This window comes from Lissotriton helveticus, chromosome 2_1 (assembly GCF_964261635.1).
Source record: "Lissotriton helveticus chromosome 2_1, aLisHel1.1, whole genome shotgun sequence".
Taxonomy (NCBI): domain Eukaryota; kingdom Metazoa; phylum Chordata; class Amphibia; order Caudata; family Salamandridae; genus Lissotriton; species Lissotriton helveticus.
The window spans coordinates 434,061,217-434,077,787 of NC_136059.1; the positions used below are offsets into that span (position 1 = coordinate 434,061,217).

At 38.6% G+C, this 16,571-nt stretch overlaps 1 protein-coding gene across 1 annotated transcript in view; it reads left to right on the top strand.

The window, feature by feature from the left end:
- Nucleotides 1-16,571, top strand: part of ITGA2 (integrin subunit alpha 2) — a 683,385-nt gene that overhangs the window by 346,727 nt on the left and 320,087 nt on the right. The window contains exon 8 of the mRNA XM_078675061.1: nt 8,736-8,886. Within this exon, the coding sequence (XP_078531187.1) occupies nt 8,736-8,886 (151 nt within the window). The remainder of the gene's footprint in view (nt 1-8,735; nt 8,887-16,571) is intronic.

Genomic DNA, 16,571 nt, shown 5'->3' on the forward strand with positions numbered 1-16,571 from the left:
AAAATGCTTTTTGAAAAGAATTCGCAAATTACCACAAACTAGAAGTTGGTGGTAGTTTCCAAATCCTTAATGTCATTTTTTACATATTTTTTGTTTGATACATTGCATTTAAGGAATCGCAAAATTTGCAAATCCTTCAGTGCAATCGCAAAATAAGGAATAGCAAATTTTGAATTAAGGACATTTTAAGTCATTTCCACATGTGCAGTGTTTTCAAATTATGATTTGAAAATCGTTTTTGGGGAAAAGGAATGGTTTGCAAATTTATGACAAGGACATAATGGTGTATGCTTCTCTATAAGGCATTTCACTGTCTCTGATGTCATTTTTCCCATATTACATTATAAGACCTTTCCCCATGGAGCACATTCCTTGTAAATATGCTCCCACCTGTGCATGGTGAATTTAGATTTTGACTGTTTGAGTCACATAGCCATGTTAAAAGTGACCCAAAAAAATTGCAAACGCTTTAAAAAAACACATTCATGTGTCTTAAGGACATTTTAAGTCATTTCCCCGTGGACAGTGTTTTGTAAGTGGCGCAAAAGAGGCATACACCTATCATAAATCTGTCCCTAGCATTTTAAATGATTAATTCAGGATGACGATAAGGTGTGGCCTATCCAGAGGTTTGTTTAAGGTGAGGCCTACTCAGCATTGCAGATTAAAGTTACGCTTGATGAAGAATACAGAGGAGATAATACATGTAAAGCTCTACCAATGAAGTAAGTAATGTCCACTTCATTGCGCCAGTCATCATAAATGTATCCCTAAGCTTCTTATCTTGTTAGACATCAACCGCCATATGTATCATATAACTATTTTGCATTTCCAAAATAGCGAATTTTAAGGAATAAATAGCGATTCTTTACCATTCCTAATTTGCGATGAGCAAATTGCTAATTGCAAATTACCCATTCATTTCCATGGGCCAGGATGCCCATATGAATAAAGGTGCAATTTGCGATTAGCAATTAGCTCAACGCAAATTAGGAATTTTTCCAATGGTGCAGGGGTGTCTCAAGAACACCCTGCTGCACCCCTGAAAAATAAATTTGGGGGCATATGGCGCACATAAATTTTAACAACATTCCATTACCTCAAAAACGATTTTCAATTCATAATTTGAAAACACTGCCCACAGGGAAATTACTTAAAATGTCCTTAAGACACATGAAAGTGTCTTTTGAAAGCCTTTGCAAGTTTTTGGGTCACTTTTAACATGGCTATGTAACTCAAACAGTCAAAATCTAAATTTACCATGCACAGGTGGGAGCATATTTACAAGGAATGTGCTCCACGGGGAAAGGTCTTTTAATGTAATATGTGAAAAATGACATCAGAGACACTGAAATGCCTTATAAAGAAGCATACACCATTATGTCCTTGTCATAAATTTACAAACCATTCCTTTTCCCCAAAAACGATTTTCAAATCATAATTTGAAAACACTGCACATGAGGAAATCACTTAAAATGTCCTTAAGACACATGAAAGTGTTTTTTGATTGCCTTTCCAGCATGGTTGGGTCACTATTTAAAATCTAAATTTGCCATGCACAGGTGGGAGCATATTTACAAGCAATTTGCGCCACAGAGAAAGGTCTTACATTAAAATGGGAAAAATAACATCAGGGACAGTCAATTGCCTTATAAAGAAGCATACACCATTATGTCCTTGTCATAAATTTAAAAACAATTCCTTTTCCCCAAAAACGATTTTCAAATCATAATTTCAAAACACTGCACATGGGAAAATTACTTAAAATGTCCTTAAGACACATAAAAGCGTTTTTTGATTGCCTTTGCAGCATGTTTGTATCACTTTTAACATGGCTATGTAACACAAACATTCAAAATCTAAATTTTCCATGCACAGATGGGAGCATATTTACAAGCAATTTGCGCCACATAATTCATAATTTTCTCCTTAAAGCACACTATTCTCTATCTAAATTAAAGAAATATTTTCTCACCTTAGCAAATACTTTGAGTTTGAAAACAGTCTCAGAAACACACCAATTTGTCTTCAGCAGAGCAAAAGGTATGCACTCCAGAGTCTGCAGCTATCAAAAGCACAGAAATGCTGTAATTCTTCACACATATCTCTCATGTCACCCAATCAAAACTCTTCCCTCACTTTTTTTCAAATGAAAACCCTTCCCCCCTCTGCCATTTCATGCCTTTTCTGCATGGCAACCACTTCTTGGAAGACCTCTGGTGTTTGCAAGTTCACACAACAATGTTGCAATTGAACTCTGAACTCTCAGTGCACCTGCGATCCACTGCAATCTTTCATTTAATGATTTTTTATTGACCATTCAAAATACATCTTTCAAATAACTCATCCATGCACCCTAACTTTCTGTTTTCAGCAATCAAAATCCACCAATCACTGTTACTGCTTCATGAACACAGAAACTCCACATTTTTTTTCATTTTAAACTCTTATTTTTTCAACTGCCATTTCATTGCCACACTTCATCTGACTGCAGCAGAACCTTCTCTCACCATGTTTTCTGTCTGGATTGTTGGACATAGTTACATCTATTGGGCTCAGGGGTATGCTGAGAACAGGAATTTACCTAACCTCAATTTACAAGATGTGGAAATTAAGTGGTTTGGCCACAGAGGATTAAAATGTCACCAATTGATACCATTGGTGAAAACCTTTATGCATTTGCCAAAACCTGACCTGTTAATTGTGCACTGTGGAGGTAATGATTTGGGCACTTTGACTGGGGTAGGTCTGGAAATGCTTTTAAAGGACACCTTTGAGCAATTGATGGCACTTTTTCCTCAGACTGCCTTGGTATATTCAAATATATGCCAAAGACAGAAATGGAGGTGGTCAAACCAATTTTGTCCACAAATTGAGAAGTCGAGGAAGCATGTAAACAAATCTGTTTCAGCTTACATGAGAGACCATGGAATGGGCTCCCTGTACAACAATAACTTGCGTTACTACATGCAAGATATCTACAGAGGAGATGGAGTTCACTTCTCAGATGAGGGCAACAGAATTTTCATTCTGAATTTAAGACTGTGCATTGGTACCTACTTATAAGTACCTAAATGTACCATAAACCCAAAAGCTCTTCTCAGAGCTACCCTACATCTGATCACTCACAATTATTATTTTACTCTAACATTTTTCACTAATTTTCAACAAAGTACGCTCCCTGGGGCGCTTCCCGGTACGCGAACCGGGAGCTAACCTCGCTAAATTTTTTAATTTTTTTTTTTCTCGCACATATGGGCCTCCTCAGCCACCCTCAGAAAACCTAGGGGGTCAAGATAAGTCTACCGTGCCCCCTTCTACCCATTCTGAACATTATTTGCCCTCCATCTTGTATCTTAATTCGACCGAAACACAAAATGGTGGACTCCCGTAACGCTTAAGGTTCGCGAACCGGGGCGCTCACCAGTTCGCGTACCGGGTCGCTCCCTGGGAAGCGCACCATCAAAAAAGGTGGGAAAATAATTTACAGAAAAACGACTGGAGACACTCTCACCAAATATAGATTAGCTCATACTACATACCAATCCCTATCATTTTCACAAATTTGATTGAAATTCCATTAAGGCCATTTAGCCTGTAGACCACTCTAAATACCGTGAGGTAAATTACTTCACAAAACACATCTGAAGTGTTGGAATTGACAACCAATGAAAATGTTACTTTCATTTTCTACTTTTTTTACCTGACATTTGATTGGTTATGTACCTGAATATATATAAAAGAAGAGAATGAAACACAGCCATTTTGACTACTACTTCCTGGTGTACATTTCAATTGGATTTTCACTAATCACTTCAACTTCTTTCTAAAGGTAAGTTGTTATTTTAAAAACTGAACTATATTGTGCACTATCAGTTAATATGGTAAACTTTTTCTGATAGTTATATACTATCCCTCTGTAGTAGTTATAGATTTAGATAGACTTCTCTGTTATAGTTATGGATGGAGTTAGGCTTCTCTTTTATAATTATGAATTTACTTACGTTAAATCACATACACTTTTTTATATTCCTACTTCCACTCTGATACTATACACTGCCCAAAGATAAATTCTCTGTTAAAAAATGCCTATCTAAAATTAATCCCAACAGTGCCCTATCTCTACTAATATATATATTTTTTATCCAAATTTCAGGCAACATGGAAGGCGAACAGAAAGTTTCATTTCAAATTGTCCTGCAAGAGAGCAGCCAAGAATTAATTGATCCAAATTATATAGAATTTATGGATGAAACTTGGGACCAAGAACTACTGCAATGTGTGCAAGCAGTGGATGACCTCCTTCAAAATGAGGACATTTTACACCCTCATAGATTACAAGCTATGTTCAATGAAAAGGACGACATTTCAGACAGTGAAATGTTAGAAATGTTATTAAATTTTGAAACACAATCACAATAATAAATAATTGCTTAAAAAATAAAAAAAATAAAAAATAATCAACAAAACCAACAATCAATTAACATACAGTATTTGAAAAGTCTATCATTCATTTTTCATTGCAGTACGCTGCCCAGAACGCTTCCCGGTTCGCGGACCGGGCGCTACCCACGCAAAAAAACAAAAAAAATATTATTTTTTTTTGCCCCGCGGGGCCCTTTTAAAACCTCCACATTAAACCTAGGGGGTCAGGGAGGATCTAGTATGCCCCCTTATGGTTATTTCCCCCTTTGTTTTGGCCTCCTCTTGTCTCTCAATCCTACCGAGAGACAAGATGGCGGCCGCTCCGGACTGTTTAGAATGTTGACAGACACCGGAGAACCAATCAGCTTCGCTACGCGAAGTTCCGGTACGCGTAAGGTCCGCAAACCGGAGCGCTGCCCGGAGCGCGCTTACAGATATATATCTTTTTTTGAACGTTAATTTCTCAAAATCCACTGGAGCACATATATTGAGACCTACAAAAGGCACATCGGGCTACCAGTCCCTACAATTTTGCCAAGTTTCGTGCAAATCCATTCAGCCGTTCGGGCTAAAAGTGAGGCCAACCGCCCTATGGAAAACTCAATGTTAAAAACACGTTTTGGGACCCCCCTTTTTTCTCGACCCCCCCTGGACGAACCCCCCCAAATTTCCAGGGGCTGCTCAGAAACAAAATGTTCCATTTTCCAGAAAATTTCAGCCAATTCCGTCCACAAACGCCAAAGTTATTAGACATAGAATTTTCAAAAATCCCATAGAGAAAAAATCCTAACTATATATACCTACTGGCGACCGCCAGTAGGTAATATATATATATATATATATATATATATATATATATATATATATATATATATATATATATATATATATATATATATATATATATATATATGTATAGTATATATCTGCAGAGTATCAGCGCGTTGATGTCTTGCCGCCTTACTAAGTTTTCTGTTCTGGTTTTCTTAAGGTGATTTACTTTCTATTAAAGCTAAGAGAGATTATGCTATTGTGTTTTCTCGTTTTGTGTTGGTGTTGCCCCTTTTTAGGTCGAGCCTAGCATTGCAGCGCATACGCTGCTGGTCTGCGAGACATATTGTAGTAGGGACAGATGTGGAAATGCAGGGAGACTGGTGCAGCCGCACTGGGTGCTGACCTGTGGAGGGGGTGCTGACCTCAGGAGGGGGTGCTGTGTTTAGCAATAACTTATGATTGGAGAGATGAGAGGCACTTTTGCCCAGTGCTAGTGAGAGAATCCAAGGAGGTGGTCATAGAGTGTGGGGGCACCAAAAGTGATTGTCACACCGGGCACCGCTAGTGCTAAAGCCGGCCCTGAGTGAGATAATGGGGCAGGGAGTGTCTGGTAGTGGATTAAACAGGGCATGAGATGGATTCAAGACTATACAGTCTTGATTTTCGTGCGTTAGTGCCAAACATGGACTTCTGAGCAGAGCTCTGGGTGCTGCATGTATTTTTCTGCAAATTAAGTTCTAATGAGAACCCAGTTCTAAATGGCATCAAATGGACAACAAGAGTAATACTCAAGTTGACTGTGATATTACCCAGAACCTCGTAGTGAAAAACATTCTCTTAGTTTACAGCACCGATCTACTATTCTATGCTATGCATGTCCCCAAATTCTCTTTCCTATTGTCCCATAAGCTGTTCAAGGGTAGAGCACACTTAGAGGAGCCATAAACATGAGCTTATTTGCCTCAGGCTCCTGCCCTATCTTGTGTTACCTCTTGTTTCACACCACCCACACCCGCCATCATCTGGCCATCCTTCCTCTTTATTTTTTTAGCTATAACTGAATCGTTTGGACAGGAACTACAGTGAAATGTGAGCCGAAGCCCGAGGGGCGGAGCTGTTGCAGTGCCTAGCATGCAGATTCAGCACTTTCTGCACAACCCTGCTTGTTGCAGACAGGAGTAGGGAGTCGAGAGACTAACCTTGCGGTCGGTTGTCTGCCGCCTGAATCGGGAGGGTTGGCATGTTGAAACTTTATAGGTGCTGTAGGGCAATCATGCTGAAAGAACATCGCAAACCTTATGGGCTGCGCTCATTTTATGGATAACTGGAGACACTGTTACCGGCCCAAAGGAACTTCTCAGTACTGCAAGTGTGCACGTGTCAATGTCAGCCAATGTTATTCTAATTTAGCTTTCCTCTTGCTTATCAGCAGTCGGTGTACATACAGAGCTGTTGCAAACCAGCGTACAGCCTGGCCACTTATTTCCGAATCACAATACTTAAACTGCGGAGTCTGTCGCTGCGCAGCATCTTTGCTGTTATTTTACAAGTGTGCGTAAAATGTTGAATTGCTGCTCTGTAGAGTGCTTTAAGCATGCCTTGATCTGGAATGAAGTAAATGACTTGCAATAAGTGAGCAAACACTTGTCAATCTCAGCCTGAAAATCAAGTCCCAGCTGGAAGATTCTGACCTACTTGGACTGCGGGTTTCACCCATAAATGGTCGATGCCCTCGAAATACAGCCTAGTTTAGAACAAGCATTTGCAATGCAATAGCTCTCGCATTTGTGAGATTTTGAGCAATTGGTATTGTAAATGACACTGCATTTATGTGTTGGTTTTCAAAACAGATAGATAAATATAAAGAATTGTCAATTACAATGCCAATAGCTTAAACTCTCGCAAATGCGAGACCTATTGCATTGCAAATGCTTGTTAACATTTCATGGTACCGGCTATGCATTGTACGGCTATAAAGAAAGAGTAACTTTTGCATCAGTGAAAATGGTGCATTTATTCAGACTGGAAAGAGCCAGCCATGCAGTGCCATACAACCCATTGATCAAGAAATGTGTTTTTCTTGGCTCTTGCATAATCTACAAGATGAGGGATATTTTGTGGCTGCTGTTTTGTCTGCTTCTTTGAAGAATCATATGGATGTGATGACTTGTAGTTTCTCAGTTTTGTTTATGGATCCCTTGTCTTCAAATTTCAAACCCATAGTTTTGATCTACAAGGGATCCGTGTGTTCGCTGAATGATACCAAACGAACATGGGGGCATATTACCAACAACTAGCGATAATTATTGCTAAGTTGGCTTAGCAGGAATATTCCTATCGCCGCCCTTCACCTGTTTTCCTCGCTGAGATACCTTGCTAGTAGCAAGGTTTATCTCAGGAGCAATAAAAAAACAGGCGAAATGCGTGAATATCGCTGTCAATACAGCGATATTCAGGCATTACCGTGACAATGCTCTTAGCCATGTTATCCACCTCTCATTGGATAACATGGCTAAGAACTGGTCAGGGCAGGCGTTAGCTTTTGGAGATATTCACGCTTAGCGCAAATATTTCCAAAACTACGCCTGTGTTGATCATAGGCGATAGCAATTGCAGCGACTGTTTTCAGTCGCTGACATTTAGGCACGCCCACTTTGCATGTCATTAGCGATAATTATCGCTGACATGCAAAGCAGGCCCCAAAATGCCCACTATCGCCTACAAGCTATCGCTAACTGGTGTTAGCGACAGCTTGGTAATAGGGCGATAAAATTATCGCCGCTTTAGCTGGAAAAAGTTCAGCTAAAGCGGCGAAAATGGCCCTTGGTAATATGCCCCTTGATGCGGTAGCCTGCTGTCAACTGAAATCTGTTGCAGCTATTGTTAAAGGATACGTCACTTTTTCTTCTCACGTTCATGAGATGATTATGTTTTCTGTGCTCAGTCTGCCACAACTGAGTTGCTTTTTATGAAGTGCTTAAAAACGTGTCTGTGTCTGTGTATTCAACTATTACTGTACTTCTTAGATAGCACAAAATAGACTTCCAGAAGAAAGGTAAATTAATCATTCCTCCTGGATAAGAGAAGAAGCCCATAGTGCTACTAATATTTCATGGACTGCACAGGTGCCTGAACCCTGGAAATGACGCACCTGAATAATGGCGGAGATTCTATGAAAAAACTAAAGTAGTGCTCAGAGCTTATTCAGAGCAGAAGCATATGTTCACAACTGCATAGTTGTTAAAGGCTTGCACAGAGGATACAAATATTTCCGGAACAATGCCCTCTAGCGCTCGTGAAGGTTTATGAGATTAAAAAATGCATGTGCAAGTGATGCTGTTTAAGTTATTTATATTTATGGGCGTGTATTAATTTTATAAGAAAACATTGAAACTTTCTGTATTTATATATAGTATATATATATATATATATATATATATATATATATATATATATATATATATATTGATTTTTACATTCTTGTCTTACAAATTGGATTTTCTTTTTTTGCTAACCTAATGATTTAATTGTTGCAGGGCCAACACTTTTTTATCCCAAAACGGGGGAAGGGCAAATGCCGCAAAAGTAATGGTTGTTGTGACAGATGGTGAGTCACATGACAATAGCATGCTACGGACGGTGATTGATGGCTGTAAAAAGGACAATATCACTAGGTTTGGCATCGCTGTAAGTATCTTTTCTTTTTGTGTCATACATACAGGGCGGCCTTTGAAATTAAATGGTGAAACATATTTACTGCGGTGCGTATATTGTTTTGTTCACCTCTTTGTAATGGTTCATCCAAAGTGGTGCTGAGAAACAGTTACAGGTGTCATTTTTGACAGATTTGTATATACCCTAATGAAAAATGTAAAATATATTTCATTCATGTTGCTACTTACATGTATAGCCGGGTTCTGTATCCACCCCTTCTACAGAGCCACCATCTTTTGCTGACAGTCATTTGACAACATGGCTGTCAATATTAACATTCACTTTGAATGAATCGGATTAGATTTTTTAGGAGTAAAAACCTACCAATGCAGCACATATTTAAATTCTAGGTTATGTAGCCTCTGTGGAGCTGTGTTGTTTTCGCCCACCAGAGGTTTGCCAAGATTTAAAAATCTCCAGCTTTGTAAACTTTGCGGATTTTGTACGCCATTGCCTCCTAGCGGCTCCCTAAAAAACCAATGATCAGCTGAATTTTCGCATAATAACTATATGTTCTGGAAAATGTTAAGCCAAACACAGCTTTTTGGGGGTTTTCTCCAATAAAACCATTACCTTGCATGTGATAACTTTTCCAATATCGGATGTATGACGTTACAACGCATGCTTTTATATCGCATGCCTTTACAACGCGTTTTTACAACGCATGCCTTTACAACGCATAGTGCTTTGGGGCGCTGGATAGTGAATTGTTAAATTTACTATTCCAACTCCAGTCCCCGTGGATTCTAGGGAAGGTGTTGGATAGTAAATTAAACCTATTCCCTATCCTAGAGCGCCCCCCAGCGCAATGCGTTGTAATGGTTTGCGTTGTAAAAGTTGCGTCGTAAAGGCACTGCGTGGTAAAAGTTGCGTTGTAAAGGATGTTTCCCCCAATATCATATGGACAAAAGCCTAGTTCCAGTTTGACAACGGCATCATCTGTAATACCAATTTCTCTTTATTTTTTGATACTATGTTCAGTGCTTGAAATGGAAAAACAGAAGTGCAGGTACTCTGTACGAGAGTACCTGCTTGTTTCTGAGAAGTGCCAGTACACTCCAATTAAAAGTATTGAGGGCCTCATTTATGAAAAGTGACGCATCGCTGCGTGAAAACAGCAATGTGTCTCTTTTGATTGCGCCCTCCTTGCAAAATGCTGACTGCATCATATTTAAAGTATGACGCATAATGTTGCAAGGAGTTACAGATACGTCAGTATTTCTGATGTATGTGTAGGCGCAGTAATGATGCATTGCTGGAGTGTGTCACGAAAAGTGATGCAACTCCAGCAATGGATCGTTACACATGGGCAAGTCCATGTGAAATGTGCCTGCGACAGTCTTAGGTCTGCCATGAGGCAGGCATAAGATATTGACGCATTTGCATCGTAGGAGTTGCGCAGTGAAATCTCATAGGTTTCACTGAGACACTTCTATGACCCTTTCATGCGTCAGAATGCCCCCCATGCATACATTATACCTGGCGCAGGTATAATGTGACGCAGGGGTTTACTAAGTGACGCATCTGCTTAGATGCGTCACTTTGTAAATATGGTGCAAAAAGGTGCATTTTTTTCCCTGCTGGTGCGTCACAAAAAGTGACGCACCAGCGGCAAAAAAGTGACGCACGGGTTCATAAATAAGCACCTCCATTTCTCTTGAGAATTGTCAGTACTCTTCCTCTCAAAATAAAAAATTCCTGGTACTATGGCCTATTATTATATAGATGAGATGGCCTACCTGTTCTCAAAAAGGCACGTTTCCTTTAAATTTCTTGATAGTTAGGGGCCCTTGTCTTTCCCCTAAAACAGCTCCTAGAATATGTGCCACTTAAAATGGTCCACATATTTATGGAGTCATCTTAAAATCACAAAAGTGGAGACGTAAAGTCTGACCTACAATCTTGGTTTACATCATAAACTCTAATGCAAGCACACATTTCCATTGAGGTCCGTTACAGTAATCCCTAAAGTTAGGTATTCTGCACAAGTAAATGAAGATATGAACTGCTCTAGTTATATCAGGAAAAAGTTGTATATCTTTTGGGTTCACTCCTGAGGACCCACATCAGTCCAATTGAATTTGATGACGAACTCTACCTATTATCTGATCTTCTTTGAATATATTCAGAAGAAAGCCAAACCTCCCACACTTCCACTCATATTGATGGATGAACAGTTATCAGCATCTTACTGGCTTCAGTGAGTGCCAGTCCCTCCTGACGGTTTCTGCCAGTGAAGTGAGGCTGTTTTACCTAGAAATGTTAGTTTTACCGAAGTCATTTGAAGCTGTTCTACTGCTTTTATCCTCACTATTTAAATTAAATTATGCCTGCCCTGCTAAACACCATTTAACCCAAAGGGCTGTAAAATGAAGACACAAATGAATGAAGGATTAAAGGTAATTTTCAGGGTAAACAGTCAAAATATCGACTACAAAATATCGAATGGACATAATATCGAGTTTAAAATATAGAATGGACAGAATATAGACATCAAAAATATCGTTTTTAAGGTAAGTAATGTAATATCGAATGTTAAAAATATAGAAAGTTAAAATATCGAAGAATATAATATAGGTTATTAAAATTATCGAATTTTTAATAATATCGAATTTTTTATAGTGTTTTTTATGTTATTATATGTGTGAAAAGTGTGTATTTATGTTATAATTTATTTTAATTAATGAATTGTGTTTTTTTAATTTTTGCGTAATTTAATTCTGTAGCGGGTTGTGGGTTTATAGGGGAATAGGGTGGGAAGTAATTTAATTATAATTAATTAAATATGTACATTTATTTATTGGTATTCATTTTTAATTAATTGTTAATTAATTTATATATGGTCATTAAGTAAATTTTAATAGGCAATTAATTTTGATTAATTGCTAATTATGTTAATTGTACTAATTTATTTTTTGTAGCGGGTTGTGGGTTTATAGGGGAATTGGGTGGGAAGTAATTTATTTATAATTAATTAAATATGTAAAATTATTTATTGGCATTTATTTAGAATTAATTGTTAATTATTTTATTTAATTGATTAATTGCTAATTATGTTAATTTTACTAATTTATTTTCTGTAGTGGGTTGTGGGTTTATAGGGGAATAGGGTGGGAAGTAATTTATTTATAATAAATTAAATAAATCAATGTATTTAATTGTATTTAATTTGAATTAATTGTTAAATAATTTTTAAATGTTAAATTATTAATTGTTAATTTGTAAATAATTTGTATTAATAGGTAATTATTTGTAATAATGAATTTTAATTTGTAATTTTAATTGATTAATTATTATATTATATAAAATTGGTAATTACTTTTAATTAATTTTTTATAGATATTAATTTATATTTTTTTTAAATAATATATGAAGTATTTACTTTCCCTACTGTTGCACTCTCTGGAGTGGGAATAGTAATTTTTACCTCTACGCTATCCAACGCTTTCCCTACTGTTGCACTCACTGGAGTGGGAATAGTAATTTTTACCCCTACGCTATCCAACGCTTTCCCTACTGTTGCACTCACTGGAGTGAGAATAGTAATTTTTACCCCTACGCTATCCAACGCTTTCCCCACTGTTGCACCCACTGGAGTGGGAATAGTAATTCTTACCTCTACGCTATCCAACGCTTTCCCTACTGTTGCACTCACTGGAGTGGGAATAGTCATTTTTACCCCTACGCTATCCAACGCTTTCCCTACTGTTGCACCCACTGGAGTGGGAATAGTAATTTTTACCCCTACGCTATTCAACGCTTTCCCTACTGTTGCACTCTCTGGAGTGGGAATAGTAATTTTTACCTCTACGCTATCCAACGCTTTCCCTACTGTTGCACTCACTGGAGTGGGAATAGTAATTTTTACCCCTACGCTATCCAACGCTTTCCCTACTGTTGCACTCACTGGAGTGAGAATAGTAAATTTTACCCCTACGCTATCCAACGCTTTCCCCACTGTTGCACCCACTGGAGTGTGAATAGTAATTTTTACCTCTACGCTATCCAACGCTTTCCCTACTGTTGCACTCACTGGAGTGGGAATAGTAATTTTTACCCCTACGCTATCCAACGCTTTCCCTACTGTTGCACCCACTGGAGTGGGAATAGTAATTTTTACCCCTACGCTATCCTACGCTTTCCCTACTGTTGCACTCTCCGGAGTGGGTATAGTAATTTTTACCTCTACGCTATCCAACGCTTTCCCTACTGTTGCACTCACTGGAGTGGGAATAGTAATTTTTACCCCTACGCTATCCAACGCTTTCCCTACTGTTGCACTCACTGGAGTGAGAATAGTACATTTTACCCCTCCGCTATCCAAGGCTTTCCTCACTGTTGCACCCACTGGAGTGGGGATAGTAATTTTTACCTCTACGCTATCCAACGCTTTCCCTACTGCTGCAATCACTGGAGTGGGAATAGTTATTTTTACCCCTACGCTATCCAACGCTTTCCCTACTGTTGCACTCACTGGAGTGAGAATAGTACATTTTACTCTTACGCTATCCAAGGCTTTCCTCACTGTTGCACCCACTGGAGTGGGGATAGTAATTTTTACCTCTACACTATCCAACGCTTTCCCTACTGCTGCACTCACTGGAGTGGGAATAGTAATTTTTACCCCTACGCTATCCAACGCTTTCCCTACTGTTGCACCCACTGGAGTGGGAATAGTAATTTTTACCCCTACGCTATCCAATGCTTTCCCTACTGTTGCACTCTTTGGAGTGGGAATAGTAATTTTAACCCCTACGCTATCCAACGCTTTCCCTACTGTTGCACTCTTTGGAGTTGGAATAGTAATTTTTACCTCTACGCTATCCAACGCTTTCCCTACTGTTGCACTCACTGGAGTGAGAATAGTAATTTTTACCCCTACGCTATCCAACGCTTTCCCCACTGTTGCACCCACTGGAGTGGGAATAGTCATTTTTACCTCTACGCTATCCAACGCTTTCCCTACTGTTGAACTCACTGGAATGGGAATAGTAATTTTAACCCCTACGCTATCCAACGCTTTCCCTACTGTTGCACTATTTGGAGTGGGAATAGTAATTTTTACCCCTACGCTATCCAACGCTTTCCCTACTGTTGCACTCTCTGGAGTGGGAATAGTAATTTTTACACTTCCGCTATCGTACGGTAATAATATTGGATATTATTTAATTATATTATGTTACTATATATATATGTTTAAACAAATATTATTGTAAAAAATGTTTTTATAACTTTCATTAATTATTTAATTATTATAATTTAATTTAAGTATTTTAAGTATATTTTTGTAATTAATTTTTAATATTAATTTAATTTAACACTGTTTTTAATAAAGTCGATATTTTTATAAACTATATTTTTGTAAACGATATTTTGTACTCGATATTTTTGTACTTACCTGTTTGTAGATACAAACTCGATATTCTGTCTGTCGATATTTTGTCAACGATATTTTTGCTACTCGATATTATGTCCCTCGATATTATGTCAGTGATCCCATTTTCAGACCAGCTGGATCAATGTGCTTAATGTCGTGGTTACATTTACACACCAATTACTCTCCAGCCCCAGCTCATCGTTTTTACCAGGTAGGGCTTGTGTATTTATGCACATAGGAAGTGCTCTCTGTGATAAATATGACCTTTGCACTGTTGAAATTTGCTTGCAGGCCTTTACTTAGGTATAGTGAATTTCTAAAAGGCATTTACTGTTTGAAGTTTACACTTTCCTCCATTCCGTCTGATTGGCATCTCACCTGGAACCCTGAACCTTAAGATACAGCTCTGTTTGGATGCCCAGTGCTGCTACATTGCTCTCTTGGCTCTGTACAACGGCCTGTGCCATGATTAAAGAAACGCGTTTCTTAGTCTTCTGCTGTAAGGCTTCATGTTCAGTATTACACACGGAAATGCAATAAAATATTTGTGTCTTAAGGCATTATTGCTCAAAATATTTTTACTGAAATTGTATTACGGGAAATGCCATAGTCCCCTTTTACGCTAACATCTCCTTCCCTATGTGAACGGGAAAACCCTTGTGTAATCCCACCCTGTCTCCCCTTCTTGAGTGTGAACGAAGTGCTGAACTGCGGTGGGTCCCACCTGTACCAACATCTGCAAGAATTTTCAATACTGCCCACCTTGTCTGCTGTTTCACTTCAAGGTCCCTGTGGAAGTCAGCATTTGCCTACCCTTGATCTGACTCTCTCTGCCCACATCGGCCCCCAATATGAGTTGAAAATGCCTCTGAGCAAACATGTTTTACAAGTTGTGACTCTTGATTACTTTCAAACCACTAATGCTTGGTATCATCTAATGTTCCATGAAAATGTTCCCTATCGCTTCAATGGTCCATTGGCTACATTAGGGATGATTTTGAGTGTGTTTGGAGTGTGTGTGTGCATGCGCATGTGTGTGCGTGTGTGTGTGTGTGTGTGTGTGTGTGTGTGTGTATAAAACATCAGACCAGGAATAACCTCTCATTATGTTTGCCTCACTCACAAAATTTATAGGCTTGGATGTAACTGTATCCAGGATTATTGCTGAATTTGTTTTTGTGGTGATCAGTGCAGTTTTACAGCAGCACAAAACAAATAACCAATGATCCGAATGTCCAAAAACATCCTGAGATTATCTGCACAATTTTAGATATTGTTTGACAATAAAGAGTGTTTTGGGCATTGGAGCTGACGTACTGGAAGGCAACTTCAGTAATATATAACAAATATATTATTACCTACTGGCGGTTGCCAGTAGTTAGTTATAGTTATCTTGTAGTTTCCAGCATTTTTTCATTTGCCAATAACTTTACCGTAGTTTGACGAATCTTCATGAAAGTTTCTAAATTAATTTGCCAGTTACTTCAGCTGTTCTTTTTTAAAACAAAATTCCTTGTTAATTTTCATAGGAAACTTTAGACACAGCTACAGCCCGAAATGTCCTAATAGTGAAATACTGCTAATTTTGATTGTTCACCATAGCAAGGGCTATCTCTCCCATAGGGTAACATGGGGATTGCCTTGAAATATCTTTTAAGTGTAATTTCCCATTGGGGCAGATGCAGAGTTAGAGTTTGGGGTCTCTGAGCTCACAATTTAAAAACATATCTTTTGATGAAATTATTTTTTAAACTGCATGTTTGAAAATGGTTCTTTTAGAAAGTGGGCATTTTCTTGTTTAACCATTCTGTGCCTCTGCCTCTCTGTTGAATACACATCTGGGTTGGTTGGCAGATGGGCACTTGTGCATTCCTTTTAGACAGTCACACAAAGGGAGATGAGGTGTGCCTTGCATATCCTGATGGGCCATCACCAGGCTGATGAGCCTTCCTGAGCTAGATTGTGGAAGGATTTGTCACTGACACCTGAATAGGGCTGTGCCTGTCCTCACACAAAGCTGTCTGCACCCCCCTGTAGTGTGTCTGGAGCCAGGTCAGGGATAGGCAGTGTCTTGTTCACTACAAATGCTTTCCTTTGAAGTTTGAGTATTTCAAAGGCAGAAAGGGGTATAAGTATTGGACCTCTGACACCCCAAATTAGAACACTTCTGAACTGAGGACATTCTGCCAGGAAGAAGAGCTGGATGCTGTAGGAGGGACTGCCACTGTGCATGTTGCTTTGTTGTGCTGGCCTGCTGCTAGCTGTTTCTATCTTGTGAGTG